This window comes from Balaenoptera ricei, chromosome 11 (genome assembly GCF_028023285.1).
Source record: "Balaenoptera ricei isolate mBalRic1 chromosome 11, mBalRic1.hap2, whole genome shotgun sequence".
In the NCBI taxonomy this organism is placed as follows: Eukaryota; Metazoa; Chordata; class Mammalia; order Artiodactyla; family Balaenopteridae; genus Balaenoptera; species Balaenoptera ricei.
The window spans coordinates 44,476,446-44,494,544 of NC_082649.1; the positions used below are offsets into that span (position 1 = coordinate 44,476,446).

The 18,099-nt window shown below is 38.5% G+C and overlaps 1 protein-coding gene across 25 annotated transcripts in view; it reads right to left on the reverse strand.

Moving 5' to 3' along the window:
- DST (dystonin) overlaps nt 1-18,099 on the reverse strand; it is a 510,328-nt gene that overhangs the window by 173,350 nt on the left and 318,879 nt on the right. For 23 of the 25 annotated variants that reach the window (XM_059939019.1, XM_059939025.1, XM_059939006.1 and 20 more), the window contains 12 exons: nt 16,753-16,865; nt 16,551-16,657; nt 9,292-9,411; nt 7,107-7,202; nt 6,486-6,613; nt 3,331-3,424; nt 2,885-3,039; nt 1,376-1,838; nt 1,167-1,295; nt 936-1,013; nt 695-856; nt 502-606 (listed from right to left, as the gene is read on the reverse strand). In XM_059939019.1, coding sequence (XP_059795002.1) covers nt 502-606; nt 695-856; nt 936-1,013; nt 1,167-1,295; nt 1,376-1,838; nt 2,885-3,039; nt 3,331-3,424; nt 6,486-6,613; nt 7,107-7,202; nt 9,292-9,411; nt 16,551-16,657; nt 16,753-16,865 — 1,750 coding nt within the window. Of the gene's footprint in view, nt 1-501; nt 607-694; nt 857-935; nt 1,014-1,166; nt 1,296-1,375; nt 1,839-2,884; nt 3,040-3,330; nt 3,425-3,543; nt 3,829-6,485; nt 6,614-7,106; nt 7,203-9,291; nt 9,412-16,550; nt 16,658-16,752; nt 16,866-18,099 lie in introns of those variants that run through there. The other 2 variants (XM_059939024.1, XM_059939026.1) reach the window with 2 other exon arrangements.

An 18,099-nucleotide genomic window follows, 5' to 3' on the forward strand; every position in this document is an offset into this window, starting at 1 on the left:
AAACCAGATCATGAATACAATTAGTAAATTAAATAATAATAACTAGTACTTCTTGAGAACCTACTGTGTACCAAGAACTGAACTAAATAGTAAGAGTACATTCTTCTTCTTCTCACACAACTCTATGGGTTAGAAGCAATTTCCCCCATTTTAGGTAAGTGAATGGGACTGAGCAAGGTTACGTCCCTGGTGCAGTGTCATATGGTTAGGAAGAAATATCAACCTCAAAGCCTGTCAAGTCAAGGTCCTTCAAAGTTACTGTACTACATCTCTTTGGCCACAGGGATTGACAAAGTACCTTTATTGGAAGTGATGAGTGGGTGACACACTTCAGCAGAACTGAAGGCAAATCAGTATGATCTGTCAGAAACTTTCTTTTTGATTCAGGTTATAATAGAAGTTTGACAGTTTGCATTTTTCAATTTATCAACAATAGAAGAAACTGAAGGGTAATAATCAAATGTCTGTATTCCACTGTGACTATTACACTTTCTGACTTACCTCAATGGTTAATCGGGCTGGGTGATTTTCCAGAAGCAGCTGCTCTGCTATCTCCTGAACTGATTTAATATTTTCTTCCTTTTGATCAAGTTCTCTCATTAATTCCTAATTTAAAGAAACAAGCAAAACTATATTAGAAAATGATAAAACCTGAAATGCATTTTTAACATCCAGTTACAGAAGTCATACTCACAGCGTGGTAATCTTTTTTCCGGGCTATGTTGGTATTTCTTTCACTCCAGTCATAAGCAACTTCCTCCTCTTCTTTTTCATTCAACCAAATAAGCTCATTAGTTGCACGAGTTACAAAATTGTGGAGTGTATCAAGGTGCCGTTCCTGATTCCTGGATGTGTTCTTTACAAGGAGAATCATTGTAAGAATCGTGTCTTTGCCACATAGAGGTAAGAGGAAGAGAAAGTTAAAAAAAACTTACCAAGAGTTTTGCATACTGATTTTCTAATCTGTGCAACTTTTCTGCATAAGTTAGTTTAAGAGGTGCCGTCATCTGGATCTATAACATGGGATAAAAAGACAGCAAGGTTAGGAATCTTAAGGAATTCTGATTCACAAGCAACGTATCGTTTACCCTGTTACAACAGGGTCTTTATAGAAAGATCAAAACAAAAGCTGGGATGAAATACATACAGATTTCAAATTCACATACCTCACTGATCTTAGCTTCTTTGAGGCTAGATTCAAATTCTTCAATAGCTTGGTGAACATTTTTATGATTTTCTAAATGGCTTTCAACACTTGGCAAATCTGATCCCCATTCAGTGCGGTCCAGCTGCACCTTTAAATAGAAAGATATAAGTTTGAAAAAGAAACTGGTAGCAATAAAGCCTGAAATTCAGGTAAAGTAAATATTTTTACCTGCATCTCATCAACCCAATTCAAAAGATCCTGAACAAATTTCATGTTGATTTCCTCTTCTGTTAAATTCTGATCCAGTAGAGACGACTTGAGAAGGGGCTTTCGGATCTGCATCAGCTTCAGAGTTTGCAGGGAATTTGTCTCCACTCCTGAGCTGAAATTTGGAGCTAATCCTGATGGGAAGCCAGGTGTATATGCAGGAGTGACAGATGGGGTCAGGCGGGAAGTCAGCCCTGACGACAGGCCTGAGGTCACGCTGGACGGGGTCAGGGAAGGCGTTAGACCCTGGGTCAGCCCTGAGTTCAGACTGGCGTTTAAGGTCTGTGCAAACCCTGAGTTTAAACTCTGAGTGATTCCTGATATCATGAGCTTCGTCTGCTCCGCTGTCAGCACACGGCCTTTGCTGTACACTGAGGAACATTCATTCCTTAAGGCCAGGATGTCATCGCGCAGTTTTGCAACCCTGAAAAGAAAATCAAAAGGGATAAGCTATAATATAAGAGGCATTTTTCTCAAAGAATGAACTCTAATGTAAACTAGGGACTTTAATTAACAATAATGTATCAATATTGGCTCATCAGCTGTAACAAATGCATCACACTAGTGCAAGACGTTACTAACAGGAGAAGGGGCTTTGAGGGGGGATATGGGAACTCTGGACTTTCCACTCAATTTTTCTATAAACTTAAACTGCTCATATAAATAAAGTCTATTTTAAAATGTCATTGTAATCATATTGATAAAAGTTTGCATCAATTTTTTTCACTGAATGTTGTACTATAAGTACTCTGCATATTATCACGATTTTTATAACTATAATTTATAAAGAACACAATTACTACACTATAATATGATCATTCTCCTACTATTTGACATGTAAGATTCCAAATTTTTGTTACTATAAAATATTTCTGACATGAACAAAGGCTTTTTTTCCTATATTTATTTAGATATTTTCTATATTTGGAATTACTATAGATTCCTAAAAGTGGACTTACTGGGTCAAAGCATCGTTTATAATTTTTGCTTTATGTATCTCATGTATTTAGATATTTACATATATAATATATATAGTATTCAACCTGAAAGGTTCCATTCCTACTCCCAAGCCTACTTCTCAGAGATACAGATGTTTATGCACATATATTTCTTCCAATACTTTATTAGGAACATTTTCATGATAAGATAAACAGAAAACTGAAATGCTGACTTAAAAGATAATTTTCTCATACTGTCCCTTTTTCAAGTATCACAATTGAATATTTCAAATGTATGTTAGTTACTACAGCATTAAATATTGTATGTATCATAAAATTTTTTTCTATTACTTATCTTTGAAGAACAAAACCTACTAAACACACCCAAATATGATAGAATTAACGTGACACACATTTTCAACAAAAAAGAGCTAAAGAAATATTTCATAAAATTGTCACACTCTACATTCTTAATGCAGGTGCCATGAAACAGTCACCCAGAAGGACAGGGCTGACTAACAAGCACTCTTACCTCTGTACCAACTGGTCTGCCTGGTAGTATTTTCCATCAATAAGAATCTGTACATCAATTACATGCTGGCGTAAAAGGTTCTCACATTCAAGGACATACCCGGCAATTTCTGCTTCATTCTGAAACTGCACCCCGGATTCTAATCTTTTAGAATCCTGTATTTTAAAAGAACTCAATATTAATTCTACATTAATTAATTAATTAAACAAGTTTCAAAACTAGCCTCAAATATAAAACTCGAAGTATTAGAACAGAAGCTACTTGGATTTTCTCTGTTTTGCCTTTTGCTTCAAAAACATGTTTTCCCTCAAGAAAGCAAAGTAATCATAATCTTTAACAAACTTTGTTTCAGTAGACCAATCTACCCAATGTTATGCAAAGTTTTAGTTCATCCGAACACACTGACCCATCTACTGCAATCCCAACAGCTCCTGAAATGAACTTACAGACTGGAGAGCGTTTCGGGCAAGCATCAGTTTGTCTTCACAAATGACACTGCCCCTCTGAACTCGGCTGGCAATCTGCTGCAACATGTCCAATCTAAAAGAAGGAATGAAATAAAATAAAGCCTCTCCCTCTAAAGTCATAGAGTTGGCCATCCCTGAAAAAATGCAGCCCACCAAAAGAAAAAACACAATCCCACACCAATGACTCCATACCTGTGTCCATCAAAGGATTCATTGCCAAAGCTAATGCAGGAATTGATCAGCGTTGGACCACAATGAACTGAGAGGAAATTTTCATTTGAATCAAGACTGGTTCGTGTGCTAGTCGTGTTACTAAACACAGAATCACTGCTACGGTAACTGTAACTACTGCTGTGCATTCTTATCCTTGCAATGATGTTCTTTCCTCCACCATTAAAAGTAGACTCAAAAGTAGAAGGTCTACAAAAAGCGCTACTTCTAACGGTGAAGAGTGGCGGCTGAATGGTACAGCTTTTAATGGCTCCTTAAATATGCTCCAACGTGCATATTCAACACACAGCAAATAATACACTGATAGCTATTCAGAAGAATCTCGCCTAGAGCCATGGGTTTACTAGCTGAGGTCTGCCTTTTGTAGCTTGCACTAAAGCCCTACAAGTATGGACAAGGCAGGCTGACTGGGGCGTCACTGGAGAAGACTTGCCAAATATTTTCACCAAGAGTCATCCACTTGCAACTGCCTCAAAAACAACTCTGATGCCTCCCAGGAGCCCAGGTACGATTAGAAAAGGTTATTCCGGCAAATCATCAGCTAAAAGAACACAAATAGTCAATCAGACCCTGATCACAGCTTTTTGGAAAAGGCCAGGTCTGTACTGAACAACATAGGGTTAAAAACTGATATTTACAAGCACCTATAAACAAATGAGTTTGAGGAGAAGCAAAGTACTTTTCCTTTTTAACCACCATGGTGTTTGTTGATTAGGTTAAATTAAATGGGAAATTGCCCATTTACCTTTCTTTACAGGATGTGCTCCCAGGAATGTTAGGTCTAATCGTACTAAAGTTACTTTACATTTTTAAAAGCCAAAGTGCTAAGAAGAATATCAGTGCAATGCTTGCAGATTTAATTTGTCTGTGCTTATTTTTCCTTTCTATAGGCCTAAGATCATTGGCTCTTTCACATCTGCTTTTTACACACTGCCATGCTGCACAGCTATTATTTTGCAATACAGAGTTAATGCCCAAAAAAAAACGTGTTGCATCAAGAAAAATGAAGGCATTGAATCAGCCAAGCTCCTAAATATTTTCCTATCCCTAACACTGCAAGGCCAAACTGTTGCTTCTCCACCTAGAGGTAGATACTGTTCTTTTCAGAAGGCAAGAAAAGGAAATTTGAGAGTGCCATGTCAGATATATTTAGTAAAAGCACAAATAGTAATAGCAGCCAGCACCTAACATTTCTGAAGTAATTGTTACATGCCAGGAAATTAACTAATCATTTTACAGACATACTCAGAACCACCAAATGCAGTAGGTACTATTACATCCTGTTTACAAACGAAGAAACTGAAGCTTAGAGAGGTTACTGAATCTAAGATTACATGGCTTGTACACTGAGCTAATAATTCATCCAGGATTGACTGGCTCCTAGACCTCAAACTCTTAACCACAGCATTCTTTCATTAACATATATTAAAATCCAGCTGCTATTCTGTCGACTAAAATCTACTGCGTACTCTTTCTGTGGCATCCTTTTCCATTCTTTCCGATGAGAAGCTGAGCATCCCATCTGAACCACCCAGAATTATCTCATCCATAAAAGGTCCATCCTGGGTATTTCGAGCTTGTTCTGGTTCTAATGATCTAGTTATGTAGACAGAATATGCTGCTTTAACAAGAGTGTCATCAGTGATTTAATAAAGGCCTGACAAGTTAGACCTGCCCCTGTATCTTCAACACATTAGTTCATATTTCTTCCATGTGGAAGTTACGAGGGGGCACAGAGAGCATCAGGATACTGATAGCAGGCAGGGTATTAAGTGTTGGCGACACAAGGAACTACAAAAACAGGAATTTGTCTCCACATTACTAGAGCTCACAACTGTAGAATGGGCAGCCCTTAATCAATCACAGACACAAATACAAAATTACAATGGAGATGAGGGCTATGAAGGAGCAATCCATATAAACAGGAGGATTATCACCAAGACATCTGAACCAACCTGGGAGACTGTGGAAAGTTTCTGGAGGAAATTACATTTCAGAAGCCGAGATCTGAGAAAGATGAGGAGTAAAGAGGGGATGAAACAGACTTCCCAGCCAAAGGATCAGACAGTGCAGAGATCTCATAAATGGGGGAGGCTGGGACCTTGGCAAGTCAGAGCTCCTGAGAGGCAGACAGCGTGACCGCACTACAGAAGCGAGGCGGCGTGGAGCCAGTCGGGCCTGAGGGCGATGCCTGGCCTGGCCACTGGTCCCCAGGCTGTAAGGCCAGCCCCGTGGACTCAGGCCACACAAGCCCCACACACCACAAGTCAGGCTGGGATGTAAGGACTACCCCAGAGACACATCCATCCAACAAATGTGTCCTAAAGACCAAGCAGGACCTTCCCCGGCAGCTGGGTGTAGCGGGAGAGAAAAGATGAAGGTGAGTGATGTTTTCAGGGCAAAAAAGCAGAGAGGGAACTTGAGCCAGCATTTACTAAGTGTTCTCTAGAAGCGGCCTCACTGCCCTTCAAATAGAGAGTTCACTGCCCCGTAGAAAGAGGGCCGTAGCAAAAAATACAACAAGAAGTGAGATAAGTTCATGGTTAGCCTATGTTATGTATGGATGAACTTCTGGATCCAGGCCCTGGTGACTTAAAAGTCAGTTGGAGAAATTCTCACGGGTCATCCTGATTGGTTTTAAAACTGTAACCACCGTACGAGATGAGATTTCACACACCAGCCTAGGCCCTCTTCAAACACTACTTCACTGATCCCTCCTCAAACCTCTTGGAAGAGTTTCTAGATAAGAAAATGGAGAATCAGAAAGGCTAAGTGACTTATTCAAGGTCACAGAGCCAAGTGAATGAAAAAGGTAAATGTTGGTCTCCAAAGCTTAAGTTCTTTACACGACACAGGCTGACCCCTCTCACTGGACACCCAGGGCAGAGGACATCCCCATTCACCTTTCCACTTCGGGACGAAGAGCCTTCTCCCTCTCGAGCATGGCAATGATGAGCTTTCCCCACTCCTTTTCTATGTCATTGGGATGATAACCCTGAAGGAGTTTGATGCGTCCAAATTCTATCCAAATCTAGAGAAAACAACAACAAAAAAGTTAATGTGAAGCAAAGACGTAAAAAATTATGTTTCTTACATCAAGGTAGATTATTAAAGATAACATTGGATACCATATGATACCACTTACATGTGGAATCTAAAATATGACACAAATGAACTTTACGGAATAGAAACAGACTCACAGACATAGAGAACAGATTTGTGGTTGCTAAGGGGGAAGGGGGGTGAGGGAGGGATGGATTGGGAGTTTGGGGTTAGCAGACACAAACTATTATATATAGGATGGATAAACAACAGGGTCCTACTGTATAATAGTACAGGGAACTATATTCATTATGCTGGGATAAACCATAATAGAAAAGAATATGAAAAAGAATATACACATATGTACAACTGAATCACTTTGCTGTACAACAGAAATTAACACAACATTGTAAATCAAGTATACTTCAATAAAATTTTTTTAAAAGATTACATTTGACAATACAAAGGAAATTTCTGCTTACCTCTAATAATTTATACAGGCGTTTAATTTTTGATTTTTCTGTCTCCTTTGGTGGAATTTCTGTTTCTTTAAACTGTAAATACTGATTATAAAGTGCCTAAAAAGAAAGGGAAAATAAATGAAGGGCCAAACTTCAAAGACCTGTTTTCATTATCACATAATGTCACCACTTCAAACGCTATTTACTCTGTCACGTGCCCTCTGTGGCATTCCTTTATAAAACAGACACTCAATTCCCAGCCAGTCGGTAACCAGGCTGTATGGGATCTGAGGAGGGTGCAATTATGGCTATGAGTCCTGATTCAACATAGGCTACCCAGCCATCTGGACAGTGAAAACCACAGCAGTATCTACTATGGCTCTACTGACAATCTCTCATTATCCAAACAAGAAGATACATACTTTAAAAGATCCACTTCCCAAATGCTGTACTTTAGCTTCTAGTTTTTGGAAAAATCATCTGATGCAATTCCCATAAAAAGGGGTGGGGAGCATTCTCCTCTATTTCATGGTCTATCCTTGAAAACAGAATTCTCATCAGATAGATAGGACTAAAATTTCGTTTCAATGTCCCATTGGCCAAATTAAGGAGATCTTATAAGTAAACGAAGACAGATGCTATTGGTTGCTGCTATTATTATAAAAGTTTGAACCATATAATTAAATTACTATCTAATTTATGGATATTAACTTGGGAATCTCTTAAAGGTGTTTATTATATTTATTAACAAGGACCTTATAAAAATTATGTTGATAAAGCGTCTCCACATTTAATAAGTGTATGTTAATTATTTCATCCTAATTCATGCTGCTTTAAAACAAGTCCCTGCAAACATTGAGGCAGACACATTTCTTTGAAGGATTCCATTTAATGTTTTGCTGGCTAATAAAATTATTTGGTATTTCCCCACAATATATTTTTTTCCTGTATCACGTCCTATCCCAGGCACCAGTCAGTAATCTGTGTAGTCACTTGAACTTCTTTAATAATTTAAGAATCTGCATTAATCAGAAGCCAGCAAGAATTTACTCAAATGTCTGGACAAAAGGAATCCATCTGGAAATAAGTGGAACTTGAAATCTGAAAATTGGTTTAAACTCAAAATGCACCGTTTCAGGATGTCCATAGGTGAATAAGCACGGAATGCCATCATGGGCTACCCACTGTTCACAGTAGACGTGCTGATAGAAGGGGGAGGAAAGCTTTCCTGCCGGGAGAGGTTCCAGCCACAGAGGGAGACATCACACAAACAGCTTCAGAGAGAACTTAAACAGCATCACATCGACACATGCCAAGGAAGTTTGTGCCAAGGACAAGCTCCCCGTGGCAACGCAAATAAAAGCTATTCCACAGATGTTCCACATAGACGCATGGACACAATTACTAACGTTAACAGGGCCCACCCTGGGTTAGGACCGTTTTTTGCAATGCTAGTCTGATCGGGAAAACAAAGTCTGCAATTCAAGGAATTAGACTTTGTTGTTCATATTCGCATTACCCATTTCTTGAAATAAAGTACACTACTTTGCTATGACAAATCCCAATGTACAAAATGAGACAACTTATTTTCAATACGTTTCTATATCTGTACTATCTTTTAATATTTCTATAATGTCTCTGCTCAAAGAGATGGACCCAGGTTCTTAGGTAGTAGTAAATGTTCTACTAAACCAGGAACTCATTTACTCTGGGAGTCAGGTATGTATTTCCGAATTCGTGGTGAAAGACAGTATGTACCTCTTGCTGTACCACAGGAGCCTCTGAGGCTGTTTTTTAACAGGATGTGACACAGGCACAGGCCCTGCCACGGTCGCATTGCACAAGTTCCCGCCCTCCCCTCGCGTCCCAGCCATCTGCTGGCTCCAGGCATCTCCCAGGCACCAAAAAGAATCTGGCAACGTCACTTCCAGAAATCTTCCCAAATTAAACCTTAAAACTCTCAACAATTCAAACCAAAGGGACTATAAATTTCTTTAAGATGTTGTCACTATTATCTTTTAATTATTAATGTTGACTTCCATTTTCTCTGTACAATAGGAGACGAATAAATAAATAATTTGCCTGATGATTAGTACCTTGCCAAGGGCAATTTTTCTTCAATTTCTGAAATGACAGAACCATTTCAGCATTATTTAAAAGTTTAATAATAAACTCAATCCTACTTAACTTCTATAGGGACACAGACCTTGAGTTCTACAGGATTATTAGGAAATGTTCTCTCGGACATAGTGGTCACATGGTGTCTGATCCACTGGACGAGGTAGTTGACCATATTCTGGTATTCAATCCATTTGACTTCAACATCCTACAACGAGAAGATGGCAGAGAAGGTCTGTATCTGCAGATTGTAACATTCACGTCTAACACAATCTGGCCAGAGGCCATTCTGTGGATTTGCAGGGCTTTAAGCCTGATGGAGAGGACCAGCTCCATGTTTTCTTCCTTTCCACCCAGTCCTAAGCCTTTCCACTTAAACAGCCTTAAAAACACACTATCAACATCTGACCACTAAGACTAGCCTAAGGAGTGCCAGCTCTGATCCAGGGATCCAGGCTGCCTGAAGCACTGTGTTACAAAGGTTTCAGAGGCTGCATTGAAATGTAGCAGAAAAAAATGAACACTGTGATCAATTTGGGGTGTTTTCCAGGCACTCAAGAAAGGCACTCTAAAGGCTTATAGCCTGCATAAGGCAGGTTAGTTGCCCTCTCTGCCAACCTTTCTAAGTCCACCTTATATCTGAAACTCAAAGAGCTACACGATACATAGGAAACCAGACAGGAGTGAAAACTAGAGGAAATGTACATGTGGGATGATTCAAGTACTGTTAGGCAAAATTTTTTTTAAAATGGAAGAGACTGGAAAATTGTAAACTGCTATATTCAATTAAGTATTTAATGACTGCTTATGATGTTCAAAGCATTGTAATAAAAATATAATACTTCAAGACATGATCTCTTTTATCACAGAGTTTCTGTCTAGATGAGGAGGCAAGAGAGAGTCATAATATAAACAGTTACGCAAAACAAAAAGCAGCATTTAAGAAGTGCTGAAATAACGGAAACGGGTAGTATATGTGAGGCGCTGAGGTATGAATCAGGTGAGCATAAATGTGCCTCAAAATGATCACTGAAGGTTTCCTGGGAGAGGGAATCCCTGAGCAGTTGTACAATGACCACTAATTGTTGGTGGCTGGCAGGAGGAGCAAAGAAAAGATGGGGGATGGGGGTCAAGGGAGTCAGGACTCTGAAACAGAAATGCCCCAGACACCACAAACAGTTCATGTGGGGACTGATATGGGTAAGCAGAACTGATAAAAGGCAGAATTGAGGATGTCAGGACGTCTAGACTGGGTTGAACCTTGCAAGCCACATGGAGCCACGGAAGTTTTTCTAGCTAATGTGGCGACAATGTGCAGAGTTCATGGGAAGAGAAAAACAATGGAGAAAGTAAAGCCAAAAGAAAGCTCTCATCCTCATTCTAGTGAAGGGATAAGAGTGAGGAACTGGGTACAGGCAGTGAGAAGACCAAGCAAGGAACGGCCACAATAACATTTTGGAGCAACACTCAACCCTGAGTCACTCGCAGACACTGGAGCAGAGGAGGAGCATGGGACCAAGTCACTTGGGGACCAGCCTTTGTGAGAAAGAACACGAGGAGAGAATGGAAACAAGTCTCAAGCAATAGCACACAGAGGCGAAATAAGAGACCCAAAAGGGGAGCTCCCAAACCTTCAAAGTGAGACAGAATAAAGCAGAAACCTGCAGGAGGAGTGGACACAAAGGAGGGTGAGGGGGGGGTCCCCCCAAGTACACATCATGTACAGGGTGTCCTGTCCTCCAGAAACGCACAGCACTTGTCAGCAGGACCAGCACAAAACACACCGCTGAAATGAACTGCACAGACTTTGGGAAGCAGTGGACTAAATAAAGAGCCCAAAGCTACTTGTCAGAGACCGTGCCCTGCTACGAAGAAACTCCGTTAATTTGGCAAAATCAAATCACCCTCCTCCGGGCCTCACCTTTAAATGAGAAACCAACGCAGAGCTACCTTATCTCCTGGGATCACGTAAGTTAAAAAACTTGAAAGTGATTTCAAAAGTGAGATATTCCCTGCATACCTTCTCTGCAGAGAAGGATACCAAGTAGGGCAGCTGTAAAACAGCAGTAAGTTTAAAAAGAAAATCTCTAAATTAAGTGACCTATTAACTCAAATCCTTTAAAAAATATTTGATATTTAAAAACTGTAAACTCATACAACTTGACAGCCAAAAAAAATAATCCAATCGAAAAAAGGGCAGAAGACCTAAATAGATATTTCTCCAAAGAAGAAATACAAATGGGCAATAGGCACATGAAAATATGCTCAACCATGCTAACTATTAGAGAAATGCAAATCAAACCCACAATGAGGTACCACTTCACACTGATCAGAATGGCCATCATTAAAAAGTCTACAAATAACAAATGCTGGAGAAGGTATGGAGAAAAGGGAACCCTCCTACACTGTTGGTGGGAATGTAAATTGGTGCAGCCACTACAGAGAACAGTATGGAAGTTCCTCAGAAAACTAAAAATAAAATTACCGTAAGATCCAGCAATCGAGCCTCATCTACCAGAGGGCAGACAGCAGAAGCAAGAAGAACTATAATCCTGCTGCCAGTGGAACGAAAACCACATTCACAGAAAGACAGGCAAAATGAGAAGGCAGAGGACTATGTACCAGATGAAGGAACAAGATAAAACCCCAGAAAAACAACTAAATGAAGTGGAGATAGGCAACCTTCCAGAAAAAGAATTCAGAATAATGATAGTGAAGATGATCCAGGACCTCAGAAAAAGAATGGAGGCAAAGATCGAGAAGATGCAAGAAATGTCTAACAAAGACCTAGAAGAATTAAAGAACAAACATCTAGAAGAATTAAAAAACAAATAAACAGAGATGAACAATACAATAACTGAAATGAAAAATACACTAGAAGGAATCAATAGCAAAGTAACTGAGGCAGAAGAACGGATAAGTGACCTGGAAGACAGAATGGTGGAATTCACTGCCATGGAACAGAATAAAGAAAAGAGAATGAAAAGAAATGAAGACAGCCTAAGGGACCTCTGGGACAGCATTAAACGCACCAACATTCGCATTATAGGGGTCCCAGAAGGAGAAGAGAGAGAGAAAGGACCCGAGAAAATATATGAAGAGATTATAGTTGAAAACTTCCCTAACATGGGAGACGAAATGGCCATCCAAGTCCAGGAAGCGCAGAGAGTCCCAGGCAGGTTAAACCCAAGGAGAAACATGCCAAGATATGCAGTAATCAAATTGACAAAAATTAAAGGCAAAGAAAAATTACTAAAAGCAACAAGGGAAAAATGACAACATACAAGGGAACTCCCATAAGGTTACAGCTGATTTCTCAGCAGGAACTCTACAAGCCAGAAGGGAGTGGCACGACATATTTAAAGTGATGAAAGGGAAGAATCTACAACCAAGATTACTCTACCCAGCAAGGATCTCATTCAGATTCGATGGAGAAATCAAAAGCTTTACAGACAAGCAAAAGCTAAGAGAATTCAGCACCACCAAACCAGCTCTACAACAAATGCTAAAGGAACTTCTCTAAGTGGGAAACACAAGAGAAGAAAAGGACCTACAAAAACAAACCCAAAACAATTAAGAAAATGGTCATAGGAACATACATATCGATAATTACCTTAAATGTAAATGGATTAAATGCTTCAACCAAAAGACACAGGCTTGCTGAATGGATACCAAAACAAGACCCAAATATATGCTGTCTACAAGAGACCCACTTCAGACCTAGGGACACATACAGACTGAAAGTGAGGGGATGGAAAAAGATACTCCATGCAAATGGAAATCAAAAGACAGCTGGAGTAGTAATACTCATATCAGATAAAATAAACTTTAAAGAATGTTAAAAGAGAAAAGGAAGGACACTACATAATGATCAAGGGATCAATCCTAGAAGAAAATATAACAATTATAAATATATATGAACCCCCAACATAGGAGCATCTCAATACATAAGGCAAATGCTAACAGCTATAAAAGAGGAAATCAACAATAACACAATAGTGGGGGACTTTAACACATCACCTACACCAATGGACAGATCATCCAGACAGAAAATTAATAAGGAAACACAAGCTTTAAATGACACGATACACCAGATAGATTTAATTGATATTTATAAGACATTCCATCCGAAAACAGCAGATTACACGTTCTTCTCAAATGCACACAGAACACTCTCCAGGACAGATCACATCTTGGGTCACAAATCAAGCCTTGGTAAATTTAAGAAAATTGAAATCATATCAAGCATCTTTTCCAACTACAACACTATGAGATTAGAAATAAATTACAGGGAAAATAACATAAAAAACACAAACACATGGAGGCTAAACAATACGTTACTAAATAACCAAGAGATCACTGAAGAAATCAAAGAGGAAATCAAAAAATACCTAGAGACAAATGACAATGAAAACATGACGATCCAAAACCTATAGGATGCAGCAAAAGCAGTTCTAAGAGGGAAGTTTATAGCAATACAATCCTACCTCAAGAAACAAGAAAAATCTCAAATAAACAATCTAACCTTACACCTAAAGGAACTAGAGAAAGAAGAACAAACAAAAGCTAAAGTTAGTAGAAGCAAAGAAATCATAAAGATCAGAGCAGAAATAAATGACATAGAAACAAAAAAAAAACAATAGCAAAGATCAATAAAACTAAAAGCTGGTTCTTTGAGAAGATAAACAAAACTGATAAACCTTAAGCCAGACTCAAGAGGGAGAGGACTCAGATCAATAAAATTAGAAATGAAAAAGGAGAAGTAACCACTGACACTGCAGAAATACAAAGCATCATAAGAGACTACTACAAGCAACTCTGTGCCAATAAAATGGACAACCTGGAAGAAATGGACAAATTCTTAGAAAGGTATAATCTTCCAAGACTGAACCAAGAAGAAACAGAAAATATGAACAGACCAATCACAGGTAATGAAATTGAAGCTGTGATTAAAACTCTTCCAACAAACAAAAAGTCCAGGACCAGATGGCTTCACAGGTTAATTCTATCAAACATTTAGAGAAGAGCTAACACCATCCTTCTCAAACTCTTCCAAAAAATTGCAGAGGAAGGAACACTGCCAAACTCATTCTATGAGGCCACTATCCCCCTGATACCAAAAGCAGACAAAGATACTACAAAAAAAGAAAATTACAGACCAATATCACTGATGAATATAGATGCAAAAATCCTCAACAAAATACTAGCCAACAGAATCCAACAACACATTAAAAGGATCATACACCATGATCAAGTGGGATTTATCCCAGGGATACAAGGATTCTTCAATATATGCAAATCAATCAATGTGATACACCATATTAACAAATTGAAGAATAAAAACCGTATGATCATCTCAGTAGATGCAGACAAAGCTTTTGACAAAATTCAACACCCATTTATGATAAAAACTCTCCAGAAAGTGGGCACAGAGGGAACCTACCTCAACATAATAAAGGCCATATATGACAAACCCACAGCAAACATCATTCTCAATGGTGAAAAACTGAAAGCATTTCCTCTAAGATCAGGAACAAGACAAGGTTGTCCACTCTCATCACTATGATTCAACATAGTTTTGGAAGTTCTAGCCACACAATCAGAGAAGAAAAATAAAAGGAATCCAAATTGGAAAAAAAGAAGTAAAACTGTCACTGTTTGCAGATAACATGACACTATACATAGATAATCCTAAAGATGCCACCAGAAAACTACTAGAGCTAATCAATGCATTTGGTAAAGTGGCAGGATACAAAATTAATGCACAGAAATCTCTTGCATTCCTATACACTAACAACGAAAGATTAGAAAGAGAAATTAAGGAAACGATCCCATTCACCCCTGCAACAAAAAGAATAAAATACCTAGGAATAAACCTACGTAAGGAGGTAAAAGACCTACACTCAGAAAACTATAAGACACTGGTGAAAGAAATCAAAGTTGACACAAATAGTTGGAGAGATATATCATGTTCTTGGATTGGAAGAATCAATTTTATGAAAATGACCATACTACCTAAAGCAATCTACAGATTCAGTGCAATCCCTATCAAATTACCAATGGCATTTTTTACAGAACTAGAACAAAAAAATCTTAAAATTTGTATGGAGACATAAAAAACCCCGAATAGCCAAAGCAATCTTGAGGGAAAAAAACGGAGCGGGAGGAATCAGACTCCCTGACTTCAGACTATACTACAAAGCTACAGTAATCAAGACAATATGGTATTGGCTCAAAAACAAAAATATAGATCAATGGAACAGGATAGAAAACCCAGAGATAAGCCCACACACCTATGGTCACCTAATCTATGACAAAGGAGGCAAGGATATACAATGGAGAAAAGGCAGTCTCTTTAATAAGTGGTGCTGGGAAAACTGGACAGCTACATGTAAAAGAGTGAAATTAGAACACTCCCTAATACCATACACAAAAATAAACTTAAAGTGGATTAAAGACCTAAATGTAAGACCGGACACTATAAAACTCTCAGAGGAAAACATAGGAAGAACACTCTTTGACATAAATCACAGCAAGATCTTTTTTGACCCATTTCCTAGAGTAATGGAAATGAGAACAAACAAACAAACAAAAAAACAAATGGGACCTAATGAAACTTAAAAGCTTTTACACAGCAAAGAAAACTATAAAAAAACAAAAACAAAAACCCAGGAATCCCATGCCTGGGCGTATATCCAGAGAAAACTCTAATTCAAAAAGATACATGCACCCCAATGTTCATAGCAGCACTATTTACAATAGCCAAGACATGGAAACAACCTAAATGTCCATTGACAGATGAATGGATAAAGAAGATGTGACACATATACATACAATGGAATATTACTCAGCTGTAAGAAAGAATGAAATAATGCCATTTGCAGCAATGTGGATGGATCTAGATATTATCATACTAAGTGAAGTAAGTCAGAAAGAGAAAGACAAATACCATATGATAGCACTTATATGTGGTATCTAAAATATGACACAAATGAACTTATCTATGAAACAGAAACAGAATCACAGACATAGAGAGCAGACTTGTGGTTGCCAAGGGAGAGGGGGTTAGGGAAGGCGTGGGTGGGAGGTTGAAGTTAGCAGAACTATATTCAATATCTTATGATAAACCATAATGGAAAATAACATTAAAGAAAAGAATGTGTGTGTTTGTGTGTGTGTGTATATATATATAACTGAATCACTTTGTTGTACAGCAGAAATTAACACATTGTAAATCGACTATATGTCAATTAAAAAAAGTCATATTAAAAAAACTGTAAAAAGCACTATCAGAGAATTCAGTCAATTCTGAGTCAGCAGCTTCAGAATGGAAAAATCAATACTCACGTTTGCACCAATGCCTTCACCACCCTCAGGGACTTTGGGAAATGCGTCATAGAGAGATGATACATAAGTTATTACTGATTTTTCATCAGGTGAGGAGACATCAACATCTAAAAGCAGCAACATGAATTATTTCAAAATGCTGATCAATTACTTTGGATCAGACTTTCCAGCCCGTGGACATCTGGTCAAAATAATCACTCACCTTCAGGATCCAGAAGTCTTATAACACCGATTTTTTCTGCTACATAGAAAGCGTGCTCTAAATTTGCAAGGTTGCTTTGAACAGCAACAGTATTCATGTCTATCAGGTCCGGCCTAGGAAAAAATGCACCATATTAATGGTGTTTTTCACTTGCCAATTCAACATGAAATTTACATGTGTACCTATTGACATAACAACTCCTGCAAATATTATTACGAAGCCTGTGTTGAAATACAGAGTTTTTCATCCAGTCTTTAACATTGCTCATGTGAACTAAAAATGCCCGCTGCCATATCAGTAAACAAAGGATGTTGCAGCCTTGAAGCCATCACATTACAGCCACCCCGACCTTGAGTCCTAAGGGAACTCAGGAAGGAAACAGGATGCCCACCATCAAACCATTAGACACTGCAGTCACCCCTGATGATGCACCCTGAGAAGACTCAGAATGAGAAAAGCAGGATACTGGCCCCAGACAGTTGAGGTGTATATCAAAGGAATGATTTCAGTAAGCCCAGACTCTTGCATCTTCCCATAAAAAAGTGCTAAATTCCTTAACTTGAGATGTCTGCTTTTCTTTCATTAACAGTAATCATTTGATGTTCCAACTCCCTGGTCTTTGTTGATCCCCACTTGCTGGCTCCCCACTTGCCTCTTCAGAGCAGTCCTTCAGAGCTATCTGAGATGCTGTGTCCTGGGATTAAGTCCTCAGTTTTGTCCACCAAACAAAACATAACTCTCAACTTTTAGGTTGTACATTTTTCAGTCGACACTCGCTTCTCTCAGAAACTTTTGTGTGCCAAAAGCAAATGTAGGAAAATATAACAATTTTAATGTATAAACTTTCAGCAAAGTCTACAAATTCCTCATGATCAGAATATATTGGGCTGGCCAAAAAGTTCCTTCACTTTTTAAGTAAAAATAAAAGACAAATTTTTCATTTTCAACAAGAACTTTATTGAACAATGTATTTACCGTTTTTTTCCACTACCTTCTGCCATTTTTCAGGCAACTTCATAATTCATCTTCCCAAAACTTTTTATCTTTTTGAGCAAAGAACTGTTCCAGGTGCCTTTTACAGTCTTCCAGGGAAATGACATTTTTTCCATTAAGAGAATTTTGTAAAGACTGAAATAAATGGAAATCCGAAGATGCAATATCTGGTGAATACGGTGCATGAATCAGAACTTCCCAGCCAAGCTGTAACAGTTTTTGCCAGGTCCTCAAAGAAACATGTGGTCTTGCGTTATCCTAACGGAAGATTATGCATTTTCTGTTGACTAATTCTGGACACTTTTCGTCGAGTGCTGCTTTCAGTTGGTCTAATTGGGAGCAGCACTTGTTGGA